General features: G+C 39.6%; 1 protein-coding gene across 1 annotated transcript in view; it reads right to left on the bottom strand.

The window, feature by feature from the left end:
* The window catches only part of LOC104627484 (glutamate receptor ionotropic, NMDA 2A-like), a gene marked incomplete at its 3' end in the record, with an annotated part of 40,744 nt that extends 15,709 nt beyond the window's left edge, over positions 1–25,035 (bottom strand). Inside the window, exons 1-4 of the mRNA XM_010295764.1 lie at positions 24,981–25,035; positions 21,885–22,297; positions 16,152–16,744; positions 2,623–2,737 (exon numbers count right to left, since the gene is read on the bottom strand). Coding sequence (XP_010294066.1) covers positions 2,623–2,737; positions 16,152–16,744; positions 21,885–22,297; positions 24,981–25,035 — 1,176 coding nt within the window. The remainder of the gene's footprint in view (positions 1–2,622; positions 2,738–16,151; positions 16,745–21,884; positions 22,298–24,980) is intronic.
* Between the last annotated feature and the right edge of the window lie 648 nt (positions 25,036–25,683).

Here is a 25,683-nt window from a genome sequence, read left to right on the forward strand (position 1 = left end):
TGCTGAACATGCCCAAAAGTGATTTTCAGTCTTCAAACTATTATCATCCAACCAGCTTTTTTTCAAAATCTGATATGGGACAAATCCCTCAGTCAACCCCATTTATATGCGAGGTTACCACTTCAAAGTTTTGATACTGAGTCATTTGTAAAGGAAAAGGAACTCATTTTCCTAGGGGTAAGATGTATATTCTTCAAGTACGGTTGAATAGATTTTCTATAACATCGAGCCTCAAGTCAAGTATATAAATTTTGAGACCAAGGATAAACTGTATTTAAGTAAAAGCAGATTAATATACTAAAACCAAAGAAAATTGAGTTTTAATATTAAATCTTGTTTTTTCAGGACAAAACGGTAAAAAATCATCACATAAACCACAATTAGACTTTCTCACATAAGTAACAAAGTGGCTACCTGCAATATCTATGTACTTTAGTTACATTTCAAGGATTAGCAGGCTGTTGCATTGCCAGTTTTTCATGAGTAAATAATTTAATTAGATTCTAGGACTTCATGTTTTCCATATAGGTTTTACGATATTTAATAAGACTTCAACAAAACAATTTTATGATACTCATTGCAATACTGTAATTGGAAGCAAAAGCATGTGCCTGTCGAAACTGAAAGCAGGAAATGTTAAATCTCAGATGAGTAATTTTGACAGTTTTGAAATCGAGCAAAACAGTGCAAGGAGAAAAGAACACGGAGAAAGAAATCGGCTAAGAGATATGGGGTGAGAAATGCAACTTGCCAAGAGTGTCGAGACGACCCTAGAGAGATGTTCAAATAAACCAGGGGGTGGGCAAGGGCCTTCTCATGTCTCTAAGTCAGAGCAACTGTCCTATTATTTTGAAGGGCACAGTGACGCTCTGCCGATATAAATGTGGGGTGCCCCGAGACAGCCGAGAGCTACATCCAGCTTGCCAGGATAATTGATTAGTCAGTTTATTTGTCTTCATCCACAGAGGCAGGGATCAGCTTGTGGTCAGAAGAATAATTCTGGTGGTGACAGCCTGTTCTTGGCCGCCTTTCACTTCTTCCCTCTGACATAATTAAACCTGGCCCCCTTCCCATAGTCCTACGATAGAGAAGCAGACATGAAAACTGCAGCGAGGGGCAGGCTGTCTCTACCGAAGTAACTCCTCTGGCCCGCTACCAAAAGGGCTCTAAAGCAAAGGGGCAGCTAGGAGCAGATGCATAAAAATGTTTCTGGGCAGGAGTCTCCCTTCAGTCACTCTTTTTTGCCTCCTAGAAGTCCCTCAACCTCGGCAACAAGCGGGAAGGGATTTAGCAGATGGAAAACTGTGCACCGACAATGTAAGCGTCAGCCTACAGAGCCTTGTAGCCCAGCGCAGCAGGGGGAGCGCGCACTGCTGCCGTACACCGTGCACAGTTACACACAGCAAAACCTGCACCAAACCTGCCATTCACTGACAGGGGAGTCACCTGAAGGTTAAAACAGGCTCAAGTTATTTCTTGGAAATAATGTCAGTTCATAGATCCAGTATTTCTTTGCTGTTAGCTCAGTTTTCAAAAGCATCAAAACAATCTCTCCTTGTCCTTTAAATGATCTCGTTAGAGAAGTTTCAAGGTACAAAATAGATGAAATTATTATACCATAAGCATTGTTGGCTGCCTCTCTAACCACTTTCTCCCTTTGGTGCCTCATACTAATATTCCCTAAGTAGTATAATATTTTTTCCAGAACATTATGTATGATATGCCGACTGTTGAAGAATTTTAAAATAGGGTAAGAAATTTTCATAATGATTACCGAGCAAAAGATTCCTCCAAAGATTCAGACTGACACATTTGGATAGGATTAAATTTATCCAGAGAATTAAATTTGCATCAAATGAACAAAGAAATACATAGCATAATCTAGGACTACTCTCTCTGCTTCTGCATGACTAGCATATTTATTGAGATGTCCTTCAGTAATTCTTATTTTGTCATTATTATTCAACATCATGAGGATTCTTGCAGTCTTACAAACTGGAGTTTTAAGTTCATTTTATAGGATCCTAAAACTATAAGAAAAGAGCTCATCGATTTCAGCAGCAATTTAGGTAATGCAGGATCATGCTTTATGAATTTAAAATAAAACTGGCGGATGATACACATGTCTTTTTTCCTATAGTCTCATATTGCAAACAGTTTCTAAGGTCCCCTGTTTTTAAAATACGGGACCACAGATACCCTTCAAAACTCAGAGCCAAAATAATTGCAGGATGAGGTGAGAGTTTTAAAGAAAAAATGCTCATGATAACACTTTTCTTTTATTACTTGCATATATGATTAACCCTGATAATAAGACACAGAGGATTTTTGTATATCCATTTTGTTTTACAAAACTGTAAGAAGAAATGCAAGGTGTGTTTCACAGAAATCTTCTGAAATCCATGTAGCAGATCTTCACTGATGTGTTGCTTTCCCTGTTAAAACTCCTTAGACCTACCCAGAATAGGTAAAATTATCTTTTCTGAACTGTTGTGACAAACCTGCTACAGTAGAATATCATCATTGACATCTGTGACGTTAATCTGTCTACTTCTCATTAATAGGGTTCTACCAAGTCTCTCCTACCTCCTCTCACGTCTTTTACCCAGAGGTAACGCTCACCTTTTCCCATTCGCGATCGTTGTTCAGTACTATCACCACCAGCCTGGGGTGTGCCTGATAACCATCTGCTGTGAAGGACAAATCTTTACCTTCCCAAGTCACGTTCATCATAAACCTAGAAGGCAAGGAAAAAAAGTTCGTTGAAAAATTAATGAGCTGTCCAACGGTTAATGAGCAAGCTAGTTCAGTCATCAGAACCACTGAAGAAATACATGCACCAAATCCTGTTAATGCTGTGGAAAGCCTACATTTGCAGCATGAGAGTCTGAGCATTTCAAGGCAGTACATAGCAGAAGACAAAGCAAAAATATTGTTTACATACGACTTTTAATGCAGACATAATTTTTGAAAGCAGCTTCCACATTACGCATGACCTCTACACTCCATGAATAATCTTTCTGGCACTTTGCACCACCTCAACAGTTTTTCAGGACCATTTTGAACCTGTCTATATCAGCCCTGTATGTAACATTACACTATTGTTTCACTCGAGTAATACTCAGAGGTAAGTGCATCTACTCTGGCTTCACCTGTTTAGATCTCCAAGAGTCCTGTCAGCCCTGCCCGACACTGTAGCTATACACAGTGTCTTTGTGACACTTGGATAAATTCGGCCAAAACCTGACATGAAAACTTTGAAGGGGTCAGTAATACTTCAACTCAGCAATTTCAAAAAGAAAAAAGATCTATGTTTTAAACTTTTTTTTGTATTTAAGTTAATTTTAAATGGCTTTCAAAAGATATAGAAACTAATTAGCACTTTGAATAGAAAAAAAAAAATAGAGGGACTCAGAACAAAATGTGCAGGAAGAAGGAATATTTTTTAATTTTGTTGAAAATGTCAGTTTGACCCCAAATTTCCTGCCTTTAGACTTACCAGTCTGGGCATTGAATCAATAAAACTGTTTATTTACCACAGGCTCTCTGTTCAGCTACAAAGGAGAAGACTTATTTGGCTGAAAATTTCCTCTGAATTTATGTCAACAGAAGGAAATTACTCAGTGCTACACTAAGAGGTACCTCTCCTAAGATGTGCCACAGCACTGTTGCTTGCTTTCTCTGTTCTCCCCTATTGCCGTGCTAACCTGCATGCCTAAGGACGGAACGCTACTTCTTATTAGCAATCCTGTCGTTAGCAATGATTACACCATCTCTGCCGAGTCATTGCTGTGGCCTGGCCTGTGCCACCGACGGGCACTGAGGAGGGCTGGAGGACGGCACCGCAGGTGGCCCCACAAACACCAGCCGCAGGCCAGGAGCCCCGGGCAGCCAGGTGCTGCAGGGGACCTGACCCACCTGCCGTGGGGACCTGCACTCGCCAGCTTAGAGACACCCTTCAACTCTACAGCGCCCTACAGCTTTTCTAGCCACCGATTTGCCCTGAAGGTCTTAAATTCCTTATTGAGTTTATACTAATTCTAACATAGTCTACCTAGTTTTTCCATTTCCCGATTAGTATGTACAGGTTTTGATTTCTAACTGTTGTTTTCCATTCATCACTGAACCGCGTACCCTCTTTTCCAAAGCATTGTCCTTTTGTTGATTCAGAAATGCCGGCGTTCTGGCCATCTAACAAACTTGACTTTCCTCAAAAATAATTTTCTCTCAAAATATTCCACAGATTTATAACATAAATCCATATTTATATTTGCTCCAGTTCCATACAGCTTCAGTGTTTCTCAGTGAGAACAGATTGTTTCCACCACTCGAGGGTCAGAAAGAGTGATGAGAAATTACAGTTTTTATTTAGCGTACAAATACAGGGAACTTACTGCTAAGAGTCTGAACTACCACAGCATACAGGTCAAGCTCCCCAGACGGTGATATTGCAAAAATCTACCATTTTATACATTATCTGAAATTCCCTCACCTAAGAAAATCAGGCACGCAAGGGAAGCGAGTAAAAGGCTGGTATTGGAATTGGTGTTCTTTGGTCTTGCTGAAAAAAATCAGAACTCCAGGCTGTCAGTGTGAGCCTGGCAGGGCTATCCCGTGAGTGAGAGGTAAAACTGCCATTCAGAATCTTGGAGAACCCATGGCAATTCCAGAAGATAATGTGCTCTCCTCCCCATATGCATAGTCTGAAGTTCATTGCATTGAATTGCACTGAATTCTCAGTGTTTTTAATTGAATGAATTTCAATCTAAGCTTTCACTAGCTAAAACACTAGCATCATTCAGTCCCTCAGACGGATGTTTTGAAGGGCGTTAAAGTTACTCTAACTAATCTTCACACATTGTTCTGTAATGGTTTACCCACAAGAAACCGATACTGGTTTACATGTACTTTTTTTTTTTTTTTGTAGCAATAGTAGCATGGTCTCATGGTGAATTTGACATAGACAAAATTCTTCAGCTCTACATTCAAAGGAGAAGGCTTTCTATTGACATAGCTCCCTGAAAATCCCAAAAGCAGAAGCACATGAAATAAAAGTAAATAAACCCAGAAGAAATAATGGCATTGTATCATAACACTTAATAATTAAATGCACACTGCCCTAAACAGCCATATTAACATCATTCAGCACTGGTTTGACAGCAATTTGTAAATTCACCCATCGTAATAACTCATATTTTGTGACAGACTTTCAGCGTGAAAATTTTCCCCTTGGCAGAACTTTGCTTTTCAGTTGAACTAATTTCCCGTATATTACCTTTTTCATCCAGCACTGACAGAGTTTGCTTGGGAATAAAAAGCTTGTTTGCCACCTTGAGAGCAAGTGACAAGCCACCAGGCAGAACTTGCTTGTGCATACACATAAGGAACCGGTGTAACATTCACTCACTGCTGAAAATCAAAAGCACCATAACCCAAGGAATAAAATGCCCAGGAAGCCACCGCAAGGGGAAAACAAGGACATATTGTGAAAACACGCACTACTTGTAGTTGTACTTTTGCACCCTCCCTCACAGGTCCCTCCTGATTGATACACATGAAATAACCCCCTCCAGTGAACATATCATCTTATGGGCCCAGGCAGAAATCACCTCATTTCAAAAAAACTGAAAGCCACACATTTTGTCTCTTCCTAAGGGCTGGACCACAAACATGCACGACGTACTGCATCATGCTTTTGTGTCCAGTTGGGTTTTTAATTACATAGCCATCGGTGATCGAAACTTGAGTTGAACCTTTCTTTTATGTAGTTTGGTAGGATCACTACCCCAGATTTCAGACATCACTCGTCATGTTTTAGGATTGATATGCAAATGCACTAGCCTAGAAGCTAGTCAAGGACCATCACAAGACGCAGTGCTGCTCCAGTGCTCCAAAAAGAAAGATGAACCACAAATCTAAAATGAAAAACTGAACTCTGTTGTATATTTTTAAACGGTGTGAATTTACCAGCCATTTAGTAGTGAAACTCATTTTGCAAGTTAAAAAAGAAAGACCCTAATCTGTAAAAGTCTCTTAAAATTGTATTGTCTGAGTCATATACAAAGGTATCCGTGAGGGATGCAGAATGAACTACTCCAGTTGCTCAAATTGCAGCAGTAAAAAAGAACTACGAAGAGATTCTTGTTTTCCCAAGCACACTCTTCTGTACAAAATCCATCAACTGCCTGTGTTCTTCAGAAACCAGTGCTTACAGTCTCCACTCCCTTTTGCATTGTTGTTTTTCCTCCACAAAGGAGAGAAGTCCTGCTCAGCTTTTACTGGCCAAGATCCTAAACTGTTTGTCTCTATGAAAAACAAGTGTGTGCTTCTCTGTTCCTGGTTGGGAAGAGTGAGAAAAGAGATTATTTCTATTATACATTATTCTTATAGAGTTTTAAGCCCAAGATTAATTCTGTGCAAGATGTTGTTGGTTTCTGAATTGGTCAAAATATATTTCTGAAGTAGATTTGGAGTTGCATACTTCTGTTCTTAACTAAATGAGGTGCTTGATTATTTGAGCTGGTTACTTTAAGGGGGTAATTCAGCATATACCTTGGATTAGTAGTTAATCTGCTTTTATACCTCATTAGTTCTATAACTTTTGCAAAGACAAGAGAGCAGCAGGCCTTGTGATGGTATTATGATGCTGAAGTCTTAATTAACTTTTGCAAACTGAAGTTTCTGAGTAAGATTTTCCAAGCGATACATGTACGAAAAATGGGATTTTGGGGCAGAAGTTAAGCTCTTCTCCCACTGAATCCAAAACAGGTTTTTATCATGCAATGAACCAAGCCTGTACTATATATTTTAAACATTTTAAAACATTTATACAATTCTTTTTTGCTTGTCACCTTCCCCAACAAAACTGAAAAGAGAAGTGTTGAAACACCACAGCAGAACACTGTTCCCGTAGTATTTACAGCAAGCCTTGGAAGCATCAAGGTTGCAAACTGCTCTCAAGGTTTCCAACTTAATTTTTATAGAGAAGGTGGGTTTTCCTACCCTATAAATATTATATTGCATATTCATTCACTCTAATATCCATTAACAAATGGGAAAATACCTTTGCCAAATGGATAAGACGTCAATTTTTAGAAGACCATTTGCTAGGGTACAACATTGCTGAAACAGAAGCACCTTTCTGGCCAGTCTCCTTACAGAAGACATGGACCTTTTTTGCCCAGAAGGTGTTTGGTAAGGATTTCCCATGCTGTGTGAAAAGAGTTGAAAGGTGCAACCACTCCTGGAGCAGAATCTTTGAGACATTCTGCTTCTATGTTATACAACAGCAAAAATGTTTGCAAGCTATGGGGTTTCTTTTGATGTTTACCATACATATCTATATACGTATATGCAAGATACGTATATATTACATTCCCCTAATAGATGCAAGGAGTTCTGTGGCAAGCATTTTTTTCATGGGAAAAAACCCAACCTATATATATATATTATAAAGATCACTTTGCCTCAAAGAAAGATCAATCCTAGCCCCAGCTTCATAAACTTCTGTGGAGCAGGTGAGCAAATGAACAGTGACAGAATGAAAATGCAACAATGCACAGGAGAGCAATCCTGCAAAACTGAAGCGGGTGCGATGTCAGCTCTGGAACCTCTCCGGTGACAGTGCTCAGGGCAGTCCCCACCCGGCAGTACCCTCCCCATTCTGCATCTCTGGGACGCCAGGCAGGGAGCAGCCTCCCGGCTATTCATGTCCTCTGGACGGGCACTCTCATGCCCACCCACGTGTGTCCCAGAGAGCCCTGCAGCACTACTTTACAACTTACTTCTCCCTTAGAGTAAGCTGCGCTTACTCCTGGTCCCCCATTAAGAGTAGTGAGTCGAGAGACTTAGTCCCTTGTTTCTCCTTTTCAGGGTAACTTCTGCCACAGGCAACAGCGTACGAACCAGCCGCTGAATCAAACGGCTTCTCCGGGGGAAAGCCAAGTTGAGGGAAGACCCTGGCCAGAAGGCAAGGGAAATGGCGATTTTTGAGATTCATGGGGCTAGAAGTCAAAAATGTGGAATACAGTCTGGTACCATCCCTCAGAAGGATTGCACAGCCTCGAGGAAGCGCTGCTGTAGAGACAGGGTAAAGCTAGCCTACATATCGAAGCGGCAGCACTCTGCGCTCGCTGCGGCCACACAGGTCTACTTATGCTTAAAATAAAACTGAAATACTCTTCTAGAAAGATGCAAGGATCACAGCATTAAAAAGAAGTCATATGTACAAAAATAATTCTACAAATATGAAAAAATTTAGGGCATCTAGAAAAGACCTGGATTTTTAAAGCTAGCAATTGCGTGCGTGTACATACACAGACCCTTGGAGTCCTTGGAGCAATGCGATAAATTAAAACTTGTCAATTAATTGATCCGTTAAAAATAAATGGATACAATGTAGTTGTGATAATTATTACACATATGACAAAAAATGTTCTCACCAAAACTAATACAGCAAAAAAAAAAAATCCCTGTTCTTCCCTCCAAACAGTTTGTTTTGATGTTTGCTCCATTTTTCTCTATTTTATGTTTATTTTCTTTCCATCTGTCCACTGAAATATGAATGTGAAACCGTCTGTGCTAGGATCAAGTTGTGTAACAGAACACAATTAGTGACAACAGCTGCTTTTCCTATAGGAAGGATCCTTTGGTTTCTCCCCTGCCGAGGTTTAAGCCTCTTCTCCACTAACTGCTTTTCATAACATTACAGCATCTACCGATAAATAAATTGCTAGATTGGCGGGGGGCAACGTTATGTTTTGAATTCCCAGGGTTACCTTTAAAACCTTCACTCTGGCAGGTGTGAGTGTGATCACGGGAGAAACTGCTCCAAGCTCCAGCCCGGCAAAGCACCAGGGGCTCCGTGAGTGTGCCCGGAGGGACGGCGGGGCACGGGGGGAGAGCCAGTCAGGGGGGCTGCAGGACGGAGGGGCTGCACACCAGAGGGGAATTACGCCTTTAGAAACCAAACGGGTTGTGCGAACACACTCAGCAAATGTCCCGTGGTCTTAAAAACAAGTTTAGAGACCGGAAGCACACACTGATTCAGATGCCCTTTCTTCTGGTTGCTCTGATATTTGCTCCTTCCTTTTTTTTTTTTTTTTTTTTTAATGATGATAATTTTATGCAGATTCAGACTTTTAAAAGTAGAAATTCAGGGCTTGTTGGGCTCAGGAACAGAGCCAGCTCTGCGACGGCAGGCGGGTTTATAATTAGTGTGAAATCTACCTAGTATCCATCTCCCAAACAGATCACTGGCTGGGAAAAATGTAATGGGTAAGGCAGAGGCATTAATGAAAACATATCACTCCTAAGCTACCTCCAAAGAAAAGAACTTAGTTACTTGACCTGTACAATAAAGCATGCAGCCTGATAGCTGCGGGGAGCGGAAAGCCCGTGGGAGTCCTCGCTGCCAGGAGTTCAGACCCACATTTCCCACCCTCATCCTGCAGTCCAGATCAGATAATCAAACTTGATAAATTCCTCAGGTGCCATCGCTGGGGACTATCATTTTTTATTTAGTGCTGCCTTCACCATGGGGCAGTGTTCCAAAGCTGTGACAACCGCAGGCCATGAAGAGAAACAGCAGACACTCAGGGAAATACAGGTTTCGTAGAAGAAACTCTTTCACCTCCTCTCCCAAAGAAGGAATTGCCAAAATAAAATTTAAAGCAGATGAAATGCGTCACAACCAATGTGTCATCTGGTGATATTTCTCTTTCCTCCAAACAGTACGAACCAACCGTTTTAATAATCTAGACAGCCAGCCTGTCTGGGCTTGGCATTCACCCAGCATCATACCTAAAAAAGCAGGAGTGAAGCCAAGTTTTGTCTTTTCTTCTTTATCTTGTTGAGGCTCTGAACTGCTGGACTTCATTACTACAATTCTACTGTGAAAGATGCTTATAAATAGAAACCCCAAGACAAATTATTTGTCATTAAGAAACAGATTTCCTAAAAGCATCTATAAAATTAAATCAAAAAATTATGAATGTAGAATATATAGTGTGTGGTCTGAAGTACATATAGAAATAGAAATAGATCTGCAATGGATCACTATTAAACAAGGTAGTGATGCATTATTCAAACAGTGAAGCTTCTTATAAAGACAATTTTATGTCTTAGGCTATTTTATTTTCTACATTCAAATCCTTCACAGTGATGCAAAGAGCCTTTTCCTCTTCATGCCTCCTCCTCCTCCACTTCCCTCAGCCCTTGCTCTCCTGAATATAACTCTGCAACGATACCCTGCTTTGGAGCTGTATCTCCCTAGGCCTTGAGCCAGCATGGATGAATAAAATTTTGGGAACAATATGCTCTGTGACTGTGAAAAGGGAATGGCATGCCAGCTACTTGTACCTCCTGCCAGCTGCTCCTTAAAGCATTAGTTGCCACTAGGTCTGGAAAAGTCCTTTTGCCCCAATTCTGCCAGACAAATGATAAAACTCTTGGGGAGCCCTTCTGAAAGGGGGGCAAGGGGAGGGACCAAAATTAGAAAGGGTCCAGATGCCCGGGAGGGTGCTGCAGACTAGCATAACTCGTAAAACCCAGGAAGGTTTAGTGAGCTAATGTAATCAGCGGTAACATTTCATAAAAAGCACTAACATGGTTACATTTTGCTGCACTGCCTCAGAAACATCCCAAACTCTTCTCCGTGAACCTGCCTGGCTTTCTGCAAGGGGACAGCATCTGCAGCAGCTCCACATCCTTCACTTACCTTTTGAATTTCAAGGCCTGAAGGCTGGCTCTGCTCAACTCCAGAGCAGAGGCCATGCTTGTTCTCATGTTTTAAAATGTTTTTAATTATCACAAAAAGGGGAAAATGTTCCTAAAGCCCCTAATCTGGTAACTGTTTGGTACCTTCTGCTTCCTAAACTCACCTAACCTGGGAGACAATTCTGATACAGATTTTCTATTATTTCTTGAATCACTTCATGAGTAAACGGTCACCATGTCGGAATCTCTTGCGTGGAGTGTTTTCCTCCACAACGCCTATTTTGTTGCCAGTGGAGTTTAGGTTTACTTTCAGAGGAACGTGACAACAGATTCATCAGTGCAGCTCCTACTGTATAATGCAAGTATATGGAAAATGCCCTCATACTATAGAAGATGGCAATTACAGCACATGAATTAAAAGAAGTGCAAATATCTATTTGTTACTGTTTAAAATCTGCTCATCAGCAGTAAATTAGACGTTGTGTACCCCTGTGTACCAATCCAATTGCTACAATACTCTACTGGGTCTCCTGATCAGAAAGCGTCCCCACACAAGTTCATGAGGCTAAGTGGGATCCTGCCACTTACAAAATATTTTTGTGTCTTGAGTGCCTTTCCTCATTCATTTTTTCAAGTTGACAATAATAATTTCTTGTAATCCAGGACATCTGAAATTAGTTGTTAACATTAAATCTAGGACTGGCAGCTCAGTGCTTATTGGGAGACACCAGTCTAAATCTACTGTCCTCCCTGGAAATCTGCTGCTCTCCACATCCCTGTGGCCTCAGCACTCCACAAAGGCTTGCAGCATTGTTCATGCCCTCAGCCATTTAGGTGCATCATCCTCATTTGGATTTGCTTCTGCAGAGCAACATTAGCAACAAATCTACCAGTGTGCAAAACCTGAAACTTCTTTAAACTTTAAAGTTACCAAAAATGAAGTACTACATTGAAAATCTACTCAGATTAGCCATTTCTCTCTGCAACACATAAGCAATGTATGTGACTACTGAAACATGCGTTACAGTCTCAGATCATCACCCTGCTTGCAATGCACTCCTGTAATCCAGTAAAACCACAGTGGGATCACAAAATGGGAGAGACAAAATATCCTGGAGAGTCTGGGGTAACTATAAATAACATTTGTTTATCTGCACAGCAAGTATGCTACTAGTGAAAAGGCATGTTGCTTCATACATAATTAGTTAAATAACGGTACATCTTCAATCATACAATAAAGCAGATGATACTTATTTTTCCCAAGTCTTTTGACAGAACTTAAATGAACAAATCCTCTGCAAATTGGCTGTTGATCTCTATGCAGAAAAAAACAGATTTGCTGGATTATTCATCAAACGATTGTGTCTAATGCCTGATTTTGCTCAAAAGAAAAAGAGGAAAATTTATCCGTCATTGCTAAAAGCTGGGATCAAAATATTGGACTTGATGAATGAATATCAGGACTAGAGAGACAGCATACCCTTGCCCTCTGAAGAAGACGCTGTCTCATAGCCATGCGGTAAGCTAACAGCAGCACAACAGCAGGGACAAGAAAATGAACCATGCAGTAGGCCATGGAAAGACACCAGCATTAGGTAGCACATCTCAAAACACTGTTCCCACTGAGTCCCCAAGTTTTTAAAGTTGAGTGATTCACAGCAGGATCAAGTCAGGTATTTGTATCTGGCCCTTTGGACCTCACAGTGCTCCTGCTCCTGGGCTCGGTGATGACGAATAAAGGAAACCATGCTTGGGAAGGGTGGGTCATCTCAATGACACAGCCTGCCCAGCGCAGTTTGGACAGCTTTCTAGCCCTACACCTTCACTACCGAAAGAAAGATGAGTCTCCAAATCCTGCATGACATTCGGTTGTATTTGGAAACTGAATGTAACTAAATGTAAACACGGCGTGGTAAATGTCTGACTACCTATGGACAGACATATCTTTTTGTTTTTCAGGTTAATGACAAGAGAGCAACAGCCTTGTCATCCCCATCCATCCCTGTACAGATCAGAGTGGTTGGAAATGTTGTTGTGAAATATATCTCCCAGGGTTATGACTTTTACACACAACACGATTACTCTTCCAGACAAAACAGAAGCGCTTCTATTCACAAAGCAGCAGCATTTTCCATGACAACTGGCAGGGTTATTTTGTTTCACTGTTTGTTTGCTTACATGTTTTCCTTTTTAGAGAGAGCGCAAGCATTTGTTCAACTGACATCGCATTAATGAGCTGCTAATTCTATCTATCCTGCTGTGCTAGTGGCAATATTTCACGCCGTGGGAGAATCTGGGTCTTACACAGATGGGAAAAGATGATCTGAATCAATACATACATATATGTATATATATGCATGTATATTCTTTAATGTGCTGAAAACGATCCCTGTATTTTATTTTAAATCCTTTATTCATAGGGAAAAACTAGTTTTCCCATGTGTATCAGAACTGAACATTGATCAAATAATTCCAAAAACTAAAGCAAACCTGATTTTTTCTTGGTCTAGAAAGCCAATAAAAGCATCTTAAAATTGCAGTGACAGGGGAAAGATAAATTGTGTGCTTCAAAACATATATCTTCAAACCAATTTAATACTCAAAGGGTTTGAGAAAGAGGGAGGAGGCGCTTTCACTTCATGGCTTTCTTCACATAGAAATTCTTTACATAGAATTTCTTCATAAATGGAAATTAAAATTGCTATCTCGATGCAGGAAGTGGCACACAAAACATTACCAACCTCCATTTACAAGCAAATTAGCTATTATGGCATATATATATACTTAGAACAGTATCCTGGGTTTAAGGCTGAATTGGAATGTCATTATTAATAGATGGAGTCTAAAACCCCTATTTTTTTTCTCCATTCTTGAGCTTGGTTTTGCTCAAGCATCACCTCATGGAGCCTCCTGAGCTCACAAGCAGTGTCCCTTCATGCAACCCTACTTCTCCAGCCTTGATTTCCAGCACAAATAGGGAGGCACAGTACAGCAGATCCCAGGTTCATTGGCTGTTTACAATTAATTTACCCCTTTTCATCGTAAGGATGCTCCAAAATCCTTTGTTCAAGTTAGCTCCTTAATACAGCATTATATAAATTTATTTTGTAGTTTAAAATATAAAGCTGCACTATCTGTGGCCTGAAATTGTGAAGATTACATTTCAGAATAAAACCCCAATTTAGGCATTGATTTGTCATATAAGGAAGAAACCTACAATTTGGTGATGAGGATAAGAAAGTACAATGAATTTACGTAATTCACCTTGGCATGGAGAGACTGGTCAGCTCCCAGAGATTACTTAGCACTGCTAAATGCTTGTACATACTTGCGTTTCCTGCAGATTGTATGTGACAAGAATAGTCTTGGGGAGTTATTACATAAGAAGGACTATTTAAAGTTTATTCATTTTAGTGTAATTCTGACATTTCTAAATTAAAAACAGCCTGCTGTTTTTTCTTGTGGTGTTGGAGAAGTTCAAAGAATCTCTGGTATGGAAAATATAGTCTCACTTCATAGGTCAGTGTTTCACACTGGGAAGAGACTTCATTAACCACGGTGCACTATATTACAACTTCTCCTATTAATAATTTCTATGTGCATCATGCACTGCACACTGCAGAATCTCCTGGTGAAGTCTAATCTCACTGTCCTAACACTCACAATCCCTATTCTTGTAGTCATACAGATTTAATGAGAAAAAAATGATTGTTTGAAGAAAGACAACTTACGCTGAATACTGAATACCGCACTCAAGTCCACACCACTGTATTACCAACACAATGGGGTAGGAGTCCTTTTCAAAGCAGGTTCAAGTTTTTGTGGCCCATCCAACTGAATCACAGTATTTTAAACACCAACAATACTGACAACAGAACACAATTTAACTTCACAGAAACTGGTGTTCACGTATTAATAGTGAACTTCTTTCTCTGTACAGATCCCACTGTTAAGGCACAGAATTTGATTAATGGGATGCCATTACCTTCCACTTTTATCTGGCATCGTCAGCACATGCATCAAGAAGAACCGTATGAGGACTGCGTACTGGGCGCGGGTAGGACAGCCATCCCAGCAGGGCCTTCCAGCTGCCCTGCCCCGACACGAGTGGCCGTGCGATGGCTTTCCCAGAGCCATGCTGGACTGGAGACCCAGCCCAGTGCTGCCTCCTCTCACTCCCCAGGGGCAAGTGGGGCAGCAGGAAAAGAATTACAGATTTTCTGCAACACCTCTGGTAAATTTGTACTTTCAGAGGCAGAGGCTTAGAAACAGGAAAGGGGAGGCCAAAAAAAAGTGGACGTGTCATACTAAAGGCAAGCCCTTTCTAAGGAGGACTGTGCGAGTTTCTGAACTTTGGTCACACTGTTTAGGAAATACCTGTATGAAATGTTAAAATCCATTTACTTGACAGCATTTGGCTTGTAAGAGCGCTTCTGAAGAATGCTGTGCACAACGATGCCATTTTCATGGTAAACAGCAACTGTTCTAGGACATCATATGGCAATCAACCCCTAATCTAAATATGCACATACATCTCGGAAGATTAAAAATGTTCCACTGTCTCCTATATAAAATCAGCACTGACTTTCCTTCTTGTGCCAATTCCATCCTGCTTTTCTGTAGAGAGCACTTCATCTGCAATATTTGGTCAGAACAAATTTCATAAACACTGCTTAATAGCTTCCACATGAGATATTGTAAAGAGCTACCAAAAAACATGCAAGATTCCCTTTACTTCCTCTCACAAAGCAGATAAAGAAATGTATTACTGTGTGGCATGTATTATGCAACATTTTGGATAGAAGCAAAGAAGCCTGATTTAAACCTTGGCAGTTCCCATATGACAAACCGTTCTGAGAAAACTTCCATATCAACTTGGATTAATGCAGATTAATTTTTACAGTTATTCTAGTACAGGTGACAAAAATAAAATCCTCACAAGCAGAAGTGACAGATTTCAGTTATTAGGTGATAAAATCTGCCTGATAGAATATTTCTATAATTTCCAGGGACACCTCTTTAGTGCTGCACATCTCGTCTTCTAAAATATTACCAGGTTCCTGCTGATGCAAGTGATACAGGCACAGCCTCCAGAGCATTTTGGCAATTTTACCTCATAGCTAAAGTACACAACAGCACAATTTTATTAACTCAGCTTCATACCATCTAAGGCCAATTTCTGTCATCTTCTACATCAGATCCAGAGCAGTATTTATTCTCCAAAGCACATAACATCATTTCCATGTGCACAGTTATCAGTGCAGCAAGTCCTCTTGCATGTTCCCTTGGAACATCTGAAAATCATTGCTTAAAACGGGCATGATGGAATTTAAAAAAAACAATATTCTCCTTCAAGAAACACATAATGGCAATAGAATGGAAAATTACCAAGGTTATGTAGGGGGGGGGAAAAAAACCCAAACAATAAGCCTTACTTGTGCAAGGTGTGAGATGGCCGGTCATTTTTCTCCAGTTGTCCATAGCAGCTAGTTTTTGCTTCAGGAATGAAGGAATATTTTTCCAGCATGGCTGATGCAGCAGTGGCAATAATCCCAAGGCCATCCCGTACACGAGCTTCTAAACTGTAGTCCCACTCATCGTAAGATGCTGAAATGAGTCCTGAAGGAAACTCCTTGGGAGTGATGTCAGTGTTACCACTAACCAGGCTGGGAACTATCCAAAAGAAATCATAGCCAGTAAGGCCCAGGGAACGAGCCTCATCGAGTATGTAGACAGCTTCGTCCTTGGAACAATATAGCAGGATGACAGATGAATGAATTTTCTTCAGCTGAATTTGGGTCTTGGCATCTCCAAAGGCGGTATCGAGTACAATGACATTCTGCATGTCCCAGCCCACAAAACTATTTTCCACTGTGGTCTTAATGACATTGATGAAGTCTCGATATCCAGGGAAGGTGGTGGTCACCAGAGAAAACACATGCCAGTCATAATCCTGCATGATCTTCAGCATGACAATGGCTTCTTGCTGGATGGAAGCCCCGAACTGGAAGAAAGTGGACATCACATCCTAGAATGCCAGACAGAGTGAAAGGTTACAACTTTTGCACAAGTCTGAAGGGAATAGAATCTCTAATCCTTCTGCTTTCTTTGGTCCACCATGGCTACCTAGTATTCATTGCATTCAAATAACTTTCTGTGCTTTATCATATTAATATCATTAATAAGCAACACTGATCATACGTACCAGGGCTAATTAAAATATTTGCCAAAGAGTGACAAACAGATAGTTATGCAGGAAATTTCTGAGTGCTCGGTCACTTGAAGACAACTCAAATCAGTACTTACTGAGGAAGCTCCCTAGAGACAGCCAGCCACTGTTAAACAATTTATCTCCAGCAGGTAGCTTTAGATTCATCAAACTTACTAGCAACGTGACCCAATAAATTCATATCAATTTTTAGTTACAATGGCAATAAATTGCAATGCACATGCTATATATATATGAAGAAGCTCTGTACATCCAGGCCTAATGTCTGAGGGATACGTCATTTCCACATGTTCATTGGATTTGGTGGAAGCTGTCAAACTCTGCAGAAGTAGATTTACCATTCCCAGGTACTGAGTTCACTACCGTTCCTGGACTCACTACTGATCATGCTCCATTCAGAGCACACGGCCCATTGATGTCTGACGCAGAATTAAAGGATAGGACTCCAGGGACAACCTGCAAGCTGTTGGTGTCCTTCTTAAAGGACTTAAATGGAAGTAAATTCAAAAAATGGCCTCATGGTCCGTAACTGGTAGCTGCATTGCCTGACACAGCTGTGCTGTCAATTTACTACAAGACTTGTTTCTAATATTTGTGTTAGGCTTTTACAGTATTCATAACATTTTATACAGCCTAAGGGCAGGTGCCTCTTATTTTAACAACATCTATCAGAAATAGGCAATACAATAGTACATTTTGCTGGCACTCCATTTACAAAACATTTTCATTGGTCTATTTTTGCCAAGTTGCTTTAAGATCTAAATTTATTTTTGAATTTTACATTCTAGATTTATACACATCACAGTTATTACAGTACGCTATATAATTTTTTATTCTCATTTTACTTCAGTATTTATTCCGAACAGGCAACTTATGTGCATCATTTTCAGATACAGAAAGCATGAACATCTACTGAAAGAAAAACTTATGATTTAAAAATAAGATATTAACCATGCAAGATATCTTATGTAGCCTTTAAAGGAGAGAGACACATGGTGCTTTTAATTTAAAGAGTTTTATGAATGTGGTTGTGAACTGCTATCCTATTTTACACTTGCAAGGGACAGAAACAGATTAATTGACTTAGGTTTCATGGCAAGGTGGTGTTAAACATACAATTATTAGTGAGAACAGTAATTCAGCTCTACAAGTTCTGAAACCTCTTCAGAGCAAACTGAGTGTCTGTATTTTTTTAATAGAAGATGAGGAGTGTTATTACTTTCCAAGCATTAAGAACTTCACACCGGGATTTTATATAGCTTGACAGCAATACAAGTCTTACAACTCGTGTCAGACCGTGAAGACTGATATCAAAGGTACAAAATACACACCACTGGTGGCAATGAAGTCATCTGCCATGGCTGCTTTGGTACCTCAAAGACGGCATTTGGAATGCCAGCGCCAGATCTGCAGTGATTTGCGGTTAGTCGCAGGTGTTATAAAACATATTTGAGAGAAGAACTGAATTAGCAAGATTCAATTGCTGAATGCTTCTAGGGGCTATTTCCTGGCGACCTGCACTGTATACTTAAAAATAAACAAACAAGCCTTTCATCTGAAGACACAGCTAAAGAAACCCAGCCCACAGAAAGTGTGCTCAGAGTCAACATTTAATGGTTTAGTTACTAATCTACTATTACAAAGTAAATTAGATATCTAGAGACAATGCCACGAATCCGAGTTTGCTGTAGCTTCCTAATTGAACATTAAAACTTAACTGAACAAAAAAATATTGTACTGCAAAGTCAATGACTTAAGTTTTCTTCTCCAGCTCTTATCCTGGTTTTTACTTGTGATTATACTAAATGACAGTAAAAATAAGTACAATAATTTACAATAAGTTAAATAGATCATTTCCAGCGTATCCTTTCACTCTACCCTGTTTCTGTATATGGTTTATGGCTACTAGTGTAGTGGAATAATTCTTTCAAACAGTACATACAACTTGGTCCTTCAAGCATCACAAGGAACTTCTCCAATAAGGCAACTGAAGATGAAGACTTTGCGGTCAAAAACCAATGCACATGGACATTTCCAAGTGTGACCTTTCTAACTATTAAATACCGACTTTTAACCTAGAGCAGCCTTTGTCATCTTCCCTGGCCAAGAACGACAACCTTGTGCACAACGGCCTGTGTCACCATTACAGGAGTCTGACAACACAAACAAACTACTAAAAATAAATCCTTCCCTTTTGTAGACATTTTGTTAGAAAAATAGTTTGTGAAAGGAGTTTTTAAACATTTCTGTAAAGTTCACACCCATATTACATTAATCATTTTCACATAATTGTGAATGTGAACTTTAATCAAAATCAGGCAAGGAATATCAATTTGTGATCAGAATGATGAAAAAATTGTAATTATATGTGAAAACAAGTTTGGGTTCAGTAAAAGTGGAGATACAAATATCACAAGTAAGATTCTCATCTGAAGAAACTCCTTGTAGCTCCACTGATTGCATGTGATGCTTTCATAGAGCTGAAGATCTGACTGTATGTGTTTACAATGAATTTGAAACAGATGGAAGATTACAAGCAAATTGCAGCCTTAGGAACTTCAGCAGATATTTAAATGCCTGTAAGGAGAATATTCAAGGACATATTACCCATTAAGTTGGAGGTGGGGGGGAGTTTAGTGAAGAAACAGCAAATAAATAAATAAAACTATAAGGGATTCAACTACTATATCCTTAACCATCTGCAGAACTGTTCATTTTGCTATTTTCAAAGCTTCACATTCTTCCTGAAGAGCGTTATTATTCCTTTGCTTTATACAGACTTAGTATTTTGTTACACATATAGAATTTAAGCCCTACTTTTCTATATTCAAAAGCAAACTAAGTTGATGTTTGAAAAAAACAAAATTATTCAGTTATATGCATTTAACTGTCATCTTGTCATCTATCAAGTCATCTATCAAGATATCCATCTAAGTCATCGCTATAGGAATACAGTTATAATATCAGAGGTGTTTTAAATGCACATCAGAAATACATTCTTTTTCTTTCCTCGTGGCCTCATCTATTGAGATTATTGGTGGAGGATGCAAGGAAGCTGTACCACTTATCCAATACAAGAAACTTTTATAAAAAGGAATTCCACAGATAAATCTCAAAGCATGAAAATCCCAAGATGTTACACTGATATGAGCAAAAATTTAGTTAGAAGCAGCTGTGGAAATTATTAACGCTTTATTTGATTTTTCTGTTCTAGTTGCTTAGCTGGATTCTACCACAGAATGTAGGTAGAAATTCATGTAAACAACAAACAGCAATGAAAAGGGAAGGAAAAGAACAAATGAAAACTCTTTCTTTCTTTCTGTCTTGCGCATGAACATATAGTTTATAGCGAAACATGTCCCCATATGTTTCACACCAGGAGGAGGTAATCCTTCAATTGCTTCTTGTTTAACATTATTCTTGAATTTTGTATCCAATATAAAATTCTGTCATTACAGGAGAAGGGCACTTCAGTGTTCCCATGCTTGTGCACAAGACAGAGCAGCTCGCTCTGGTGCTGTCATTTCATAGATTAATATATTCTAGTAAGTTGCTTTTTAATTAGTGTACTGAGTCTATAAATCTGTCGCTGTTGTCAGAATTGCACATTTCACTTCCCCAATTCCAACAAATTACAGGAATATTTCTCTTGAAACCTCATCCTCAGCTATTTTCATGACATCCTAGTTTCCTAGCTCCAGCCTTTCCATGAGATCAGCAGGGCATATTCACAGCTGCTGTAACAGCTGAGGTAAGCCCTGACAGTAGTTTCTGCCTACTAGGGAAAAAGCTGCAATAGCTGGTTAGTTAAAGAAAGAAACATTTATTATCTAAAATAGTATACCGTTTGTTAAATGAAAATGCAATGTTAAACTAGAACAAAATAGGGGTCAACATAAGACCAAATCGATTTTCCACTTGGCAGACTTGTTGAGGACAGTTGTTTCTCTGGTAAGACAATATTATGACAAGAAGCAAAAACCAATATGAAACACGGTTTAAAAAGCAATCCAGAGGATTTTATTCTGCTAGAAACAAGATTATTATGACAGGACTACAAGTAGGACTTTAAAGTTATCTTAATTACTTCATTCTTCCTCACTCTGTATCATCCACAGAGATCCAGCAAAAATTATTTTTCTCCGATTTTACACCACTGTAACTTATATATTCCATTTTTATATCAGATTTAAGGCATGTGGTGCTAGATCTACGTATACAGTCCAAGCTGTTTCCTGTTTAATGAATTATAGTAGTTATGTGGCATTTTCGTTAAGACTAGAAAAACTGAAAGCCAGAGATTAGTCATGAATTTAAGCTGAATAACTTAGCATCACATCAAAAATACACAGAAGAAAATTATTAGTACCAATCTCAAATGTAGGTAAATAATGTATCTTGCAGTGTGTTAACTTGGTACCACTTTTCTTGGATTACTTGAAATGATGTAATAATCCCCAAGTAAACGGGAAGTGAATCGCGTCTATCTGTCATCAATATCCAGGTTTCAGCCATACAGTCTTCCTTCGTGGCACTATACAGACCCACGCAAAACCTTCAGTCAATGCAAACACTGCAGTGGAGGAGCTGAAAGGAAAACCTTTCCTCCCAAGATACCTTCCACACTTCTAAACTCTTAAGTCATTAAATTCCTGCCTCTATTCATTAACAGTATACAACATGCAATTCCCAACACAAACATCTCACTGAGGCACCCAGGGAGAAAACTCCCCCGTTATCAGCATGGGAGCAATTTGGGGAAAATTATACAAAATTATGTACTTTCAGGCAAAGCAGAACATGTGAGGGTGGAAATAATCTACTAATTATTACAAACAGCAGAAAAGTCTTGCCTCCCAAGGACCTGTCGCCTCTCCGGCCTCACACATTGCAAAACCCTGCACGACTCCTGCCCGCAGGTTTCTCCTCTGATACCAACCTCTCCTCCGGGAGCTGTGCTCCTGCCCCTCCACGTGGCTACGGAGCTGCCCGGGTCCCAGGCATCGCCCACCAGCCACCATCGCCCCCGTGGGACCCCCCGGCTGCCATCACCCTGAGGTAAGGCCCATGCCCAGCCCCAGCTGACACTGACTTGCTCCTTGCACTTGACCTGGAGCCGGACTAGTTCCCCTGTAGTTCCCCTGTCCTTGTCCAGCAACGCCTGGACCCCCCGTGCCAGCCTCCCGAGGCCTGGGCTGAGCTGACCGGGAGGGAGGCGGCAGCAGGGGCTCTGCGGACGAGGGCGTGCGGGCTCCTGCAGCCCCCATACAATAGATTTTAAGTTCTCCAAAATTGTCCGTATACACCTGTGAATGTGTTTGCCACCAAGACGACTAAGGCCTTCTAGCAGAGCTAGAAAAAGGATGGAAATTTTCTTACTCTAATTCAACTGGTGTAAATGTAGAGACACAAAACATATAAAGGTCAACAAAAAGGACAAGCCGAGGCCTTACTTTTTATTTTAAAAGTTTGTTCTGGGAGAGGAACACTCAAGTTAGAAAAGGGCAGTAGCAAGCAAGGGAGTACATTATGGCTTTCCAACATCTGACATGTCCCCTTTTATTATTTCAAGGAATAAATATCAGAGAAACATGATTTTGAAAGGTTAGCACTGGCTTAATCAAGCATGTTCTTTCCCATTTCCAGAGGGAGCCTGCAGGGATTCATTTTGCAGAGGCTTCTGTATTTTCAGGTCATGGTTTTATTCTAAGAATTTTGCTAGATAACAGATAGGGTTTTCTGGTTTGATTTTATTTTGTCTTTCATATATCCATTTAATTTTATACTACCTGCGTGGCTTATCTGAGCCTGCTGCAAGAATTGAACTTTGTCACTATTTTTTCTATACCAGAATAGCAAATAAACGAATACAAAGGAAGGAGAACAGGGTTTCTACAGATCATCGCCGAGTCCACGTTTTTTGATGGTTGGTTTTCGATCCGTTACATTCTTCAAATTATAAAGTGTCACGTCTAATGAATTAAAGCTACTCAACATGCCACCACAGTGAAACAACATAACTTAGTTATGGAAGACGACTAGTTTAGCACAGAGCTCATGAACCGTTCCGTGGGCTGGAACACACCGTCTGGGTTTTCGACGCATCTGGGTTTCCATCCACAGATTGTTGAAACACTGGAAATTGTGGCATCTCAGTCTGAGCTCCTCTTGAATCAGGACAGGCAAGTGATAAATGCTTTCAAAGGCTGAAATCACATCAACAAGCCTGTGACCAAACTTGGTAAAATCCTGAAAAAATTCATGCAAACCAGCAGGGATTTTTGTGTGGTCATTTGATGAAAGGTTTATTCACAAGATGCCTCTTTCCTAGACAAATTTCAACTTCCACTGTTACAGAAATGTCTTACACTGTGAATACTTCAATGAGGAAGGGCAAAACTGTGATTCTACAAAAAGGCAGTGTGGAGCTATTTGGATGATAAACAGTTGCTGTACAGCTTTTGTGATGAAAGAGAATCCCAACATATAAGGATTATGGATACCTGTAAGGAAGATGAGGGAGAATAAAGAGTATTTTCAGATAAGTTATATTTGCTTTGTATGTTCAAATATTTCTTGGATATGTCAGTCACTCTTTAACCCATACAGGATCATGCGGTGTTGTACATCAGTGTAAAGTGTTACCATTATCCTAAAATATTTTTCTTTCATGGAGAAGATGAAATTTGTACAAAAGTTTCTAATTTCCTGTAAGTATTTCACTATGAAAACAAATCTTGAAAAATATGTGTGACCTCACATATCAATTAGTTAGCAAGAAGGACAGATTTTATGCCATAGCTTATAGCTGAGTATCATTTCTCTTATGCCCCTTGTCATGACTGCAAATAAATGTTTTGCCATTTTTTATATTTAGGTGTCTGATTTTCTCATGGTTTGTACAAACAGTGTCCTTCTGCTTTATTCATGTAATTAGTCAGCACTACACTGATACAAGTAAATAGTCTCTTGAAGAGCCCAAAAGGATGTAATTTTCCATGGGAAAATGCCTTTAAATTATCCATGCAGCACATCTTTCACCTCAAGGAACACCTAAGCTGACATGGAGAGCTCTTAAGACTGTCCTTTCAGTGAAAACTCTTCAAACAGTCATTACGAATGATTGGGGAGCAATCAGGGAAGTTAATGACTTTTCAAAGACAGAGAAGGCAATTGCTGTGAAAATACTCCAACAATACTGATGAAAGCAACTGGCTTTCTGCTGTATGAAAACATTCATCTGCCAACAAGTCACATTTGATACATCACAACAAAGTTGTGGTGACAGTGTCAGAAGAAAATAGGGTCCTGATCCTGTTCTCCTCACAGCAACATAAGAAAGTTTAGAACAAATTGATGATGATCTATTCTGTACATTTTAACTACCTGGATGAGAACAATAAACAATGAAACGATGTTATAAAATGAGGTAGAAACAAACCCAAACCACGATTTTACTGCAAAACTTTCAAAATGTACTTGTTTGAAGGAGGAAAGCCCAGACTTATTATCGGAAACAAAATAATTAATTTTTCAGAATCATACAAAGCTTTTCAGCAGGTAACAGAAATAAAAAGCATTAAGAGGGCATCAGTGAGCTTGTGAATTAGCCTGGTGAAAGGCCAAGACTCAGGAACTCCAGCAGGGAGAGACACAGCCATCTGAGGAAAGGAAAAGTCTGGCTAATGTTCCTCTCCTAGTACTGGTATTTCATTGGAACTGACATAATTTACCTCTAGAAGTAAAATACTACAAAGACATAGGATTAATGAAGGATACCAGCCAAATGAGCCAGATAGGTTTCTGTAAAATAAATAAAAATCTTGGTATGTAGATTATCCATCCCCACTATCCAGCTCTCTCACGTTCACACTGGGGCTTTATTTACCAATGTTCACAATGTTTCATATCAGTATTGAGATACTACATATTTACTACCAAAACAATATGCTGGGCTATGTGGAATTTCTCACCTTCCTCAAGTTTCAGCCTGTGATTATAGAGAATCATCTATCAAATCAATTAGTTCATTTACTTTGAACCACATCTGCTCCCGTAGGGCCATCAGAGATGAGCTTCTCTTGATTCATGGGCAATTTGGGAAACTTTAATGGATATAAAATCAAAGCACTTAGTTTACAGTGACATATTTTTTCTTGGAGCAGACAGATAGTTATAATTATAACTAGTGATAACAATCCTGCTGTTAACAGCCATGCTTACTGAAAACAACCTTGTATATGGGGTTTAAACGTCCGGTTACAAAATGAGCCCTTGATGGACAGGTACAGGCAGATGGATCTCCAACACAAAGAAAGATTCTAAAACTTCCAAGGAACTCCAAAAAGAGAAACAAATTAAAAAGCAGTGTTTTCTCTCCCTCTCTCAAAAAAAGTGAAGCATGCTAATCTGTATTTTTTAAGTTTTTGGTTAAAAAAAATTCATTCTAATAGTTTACTCTTACAGATTTTACTGCCCCAAAGTGTTATATCATTAGTCTTTAAAAAGCACAATGGCCACATTTTGTGTCATTAACAGCTTTTTACAGCACCAGCCTAATTAATGATTTTTTTTTTTTCAAAATCAGTCACACAAATCAATTTTGTTCTACCCCAGCCATAAGTTTAAACATGCACACAAATTACTGTGAGCCGTCCACAGGACATGCTAGAATCCAGTTTTTTGGATCCATCTTTTGGGGTACCTGCTAAATTAAAATATGTAGATTTGGTAATATT

The sequence above is a fragment of the Phaethon lepturus genome, unplaced genomic scaffold (assembly GCF_000687285.1).
Source record: "Phaethon lepturus isolate BGI_N335 unplaced genomic scaffold, ASM68728v1 scaffold6521, whole genome shotgun sequence".
Lineage (NCBI taxonomy): Eukaryota > Metazoa > Chordata > Aves > Phaethontiformes > Phaethontidae > Phaethon > Phaethon lepturus.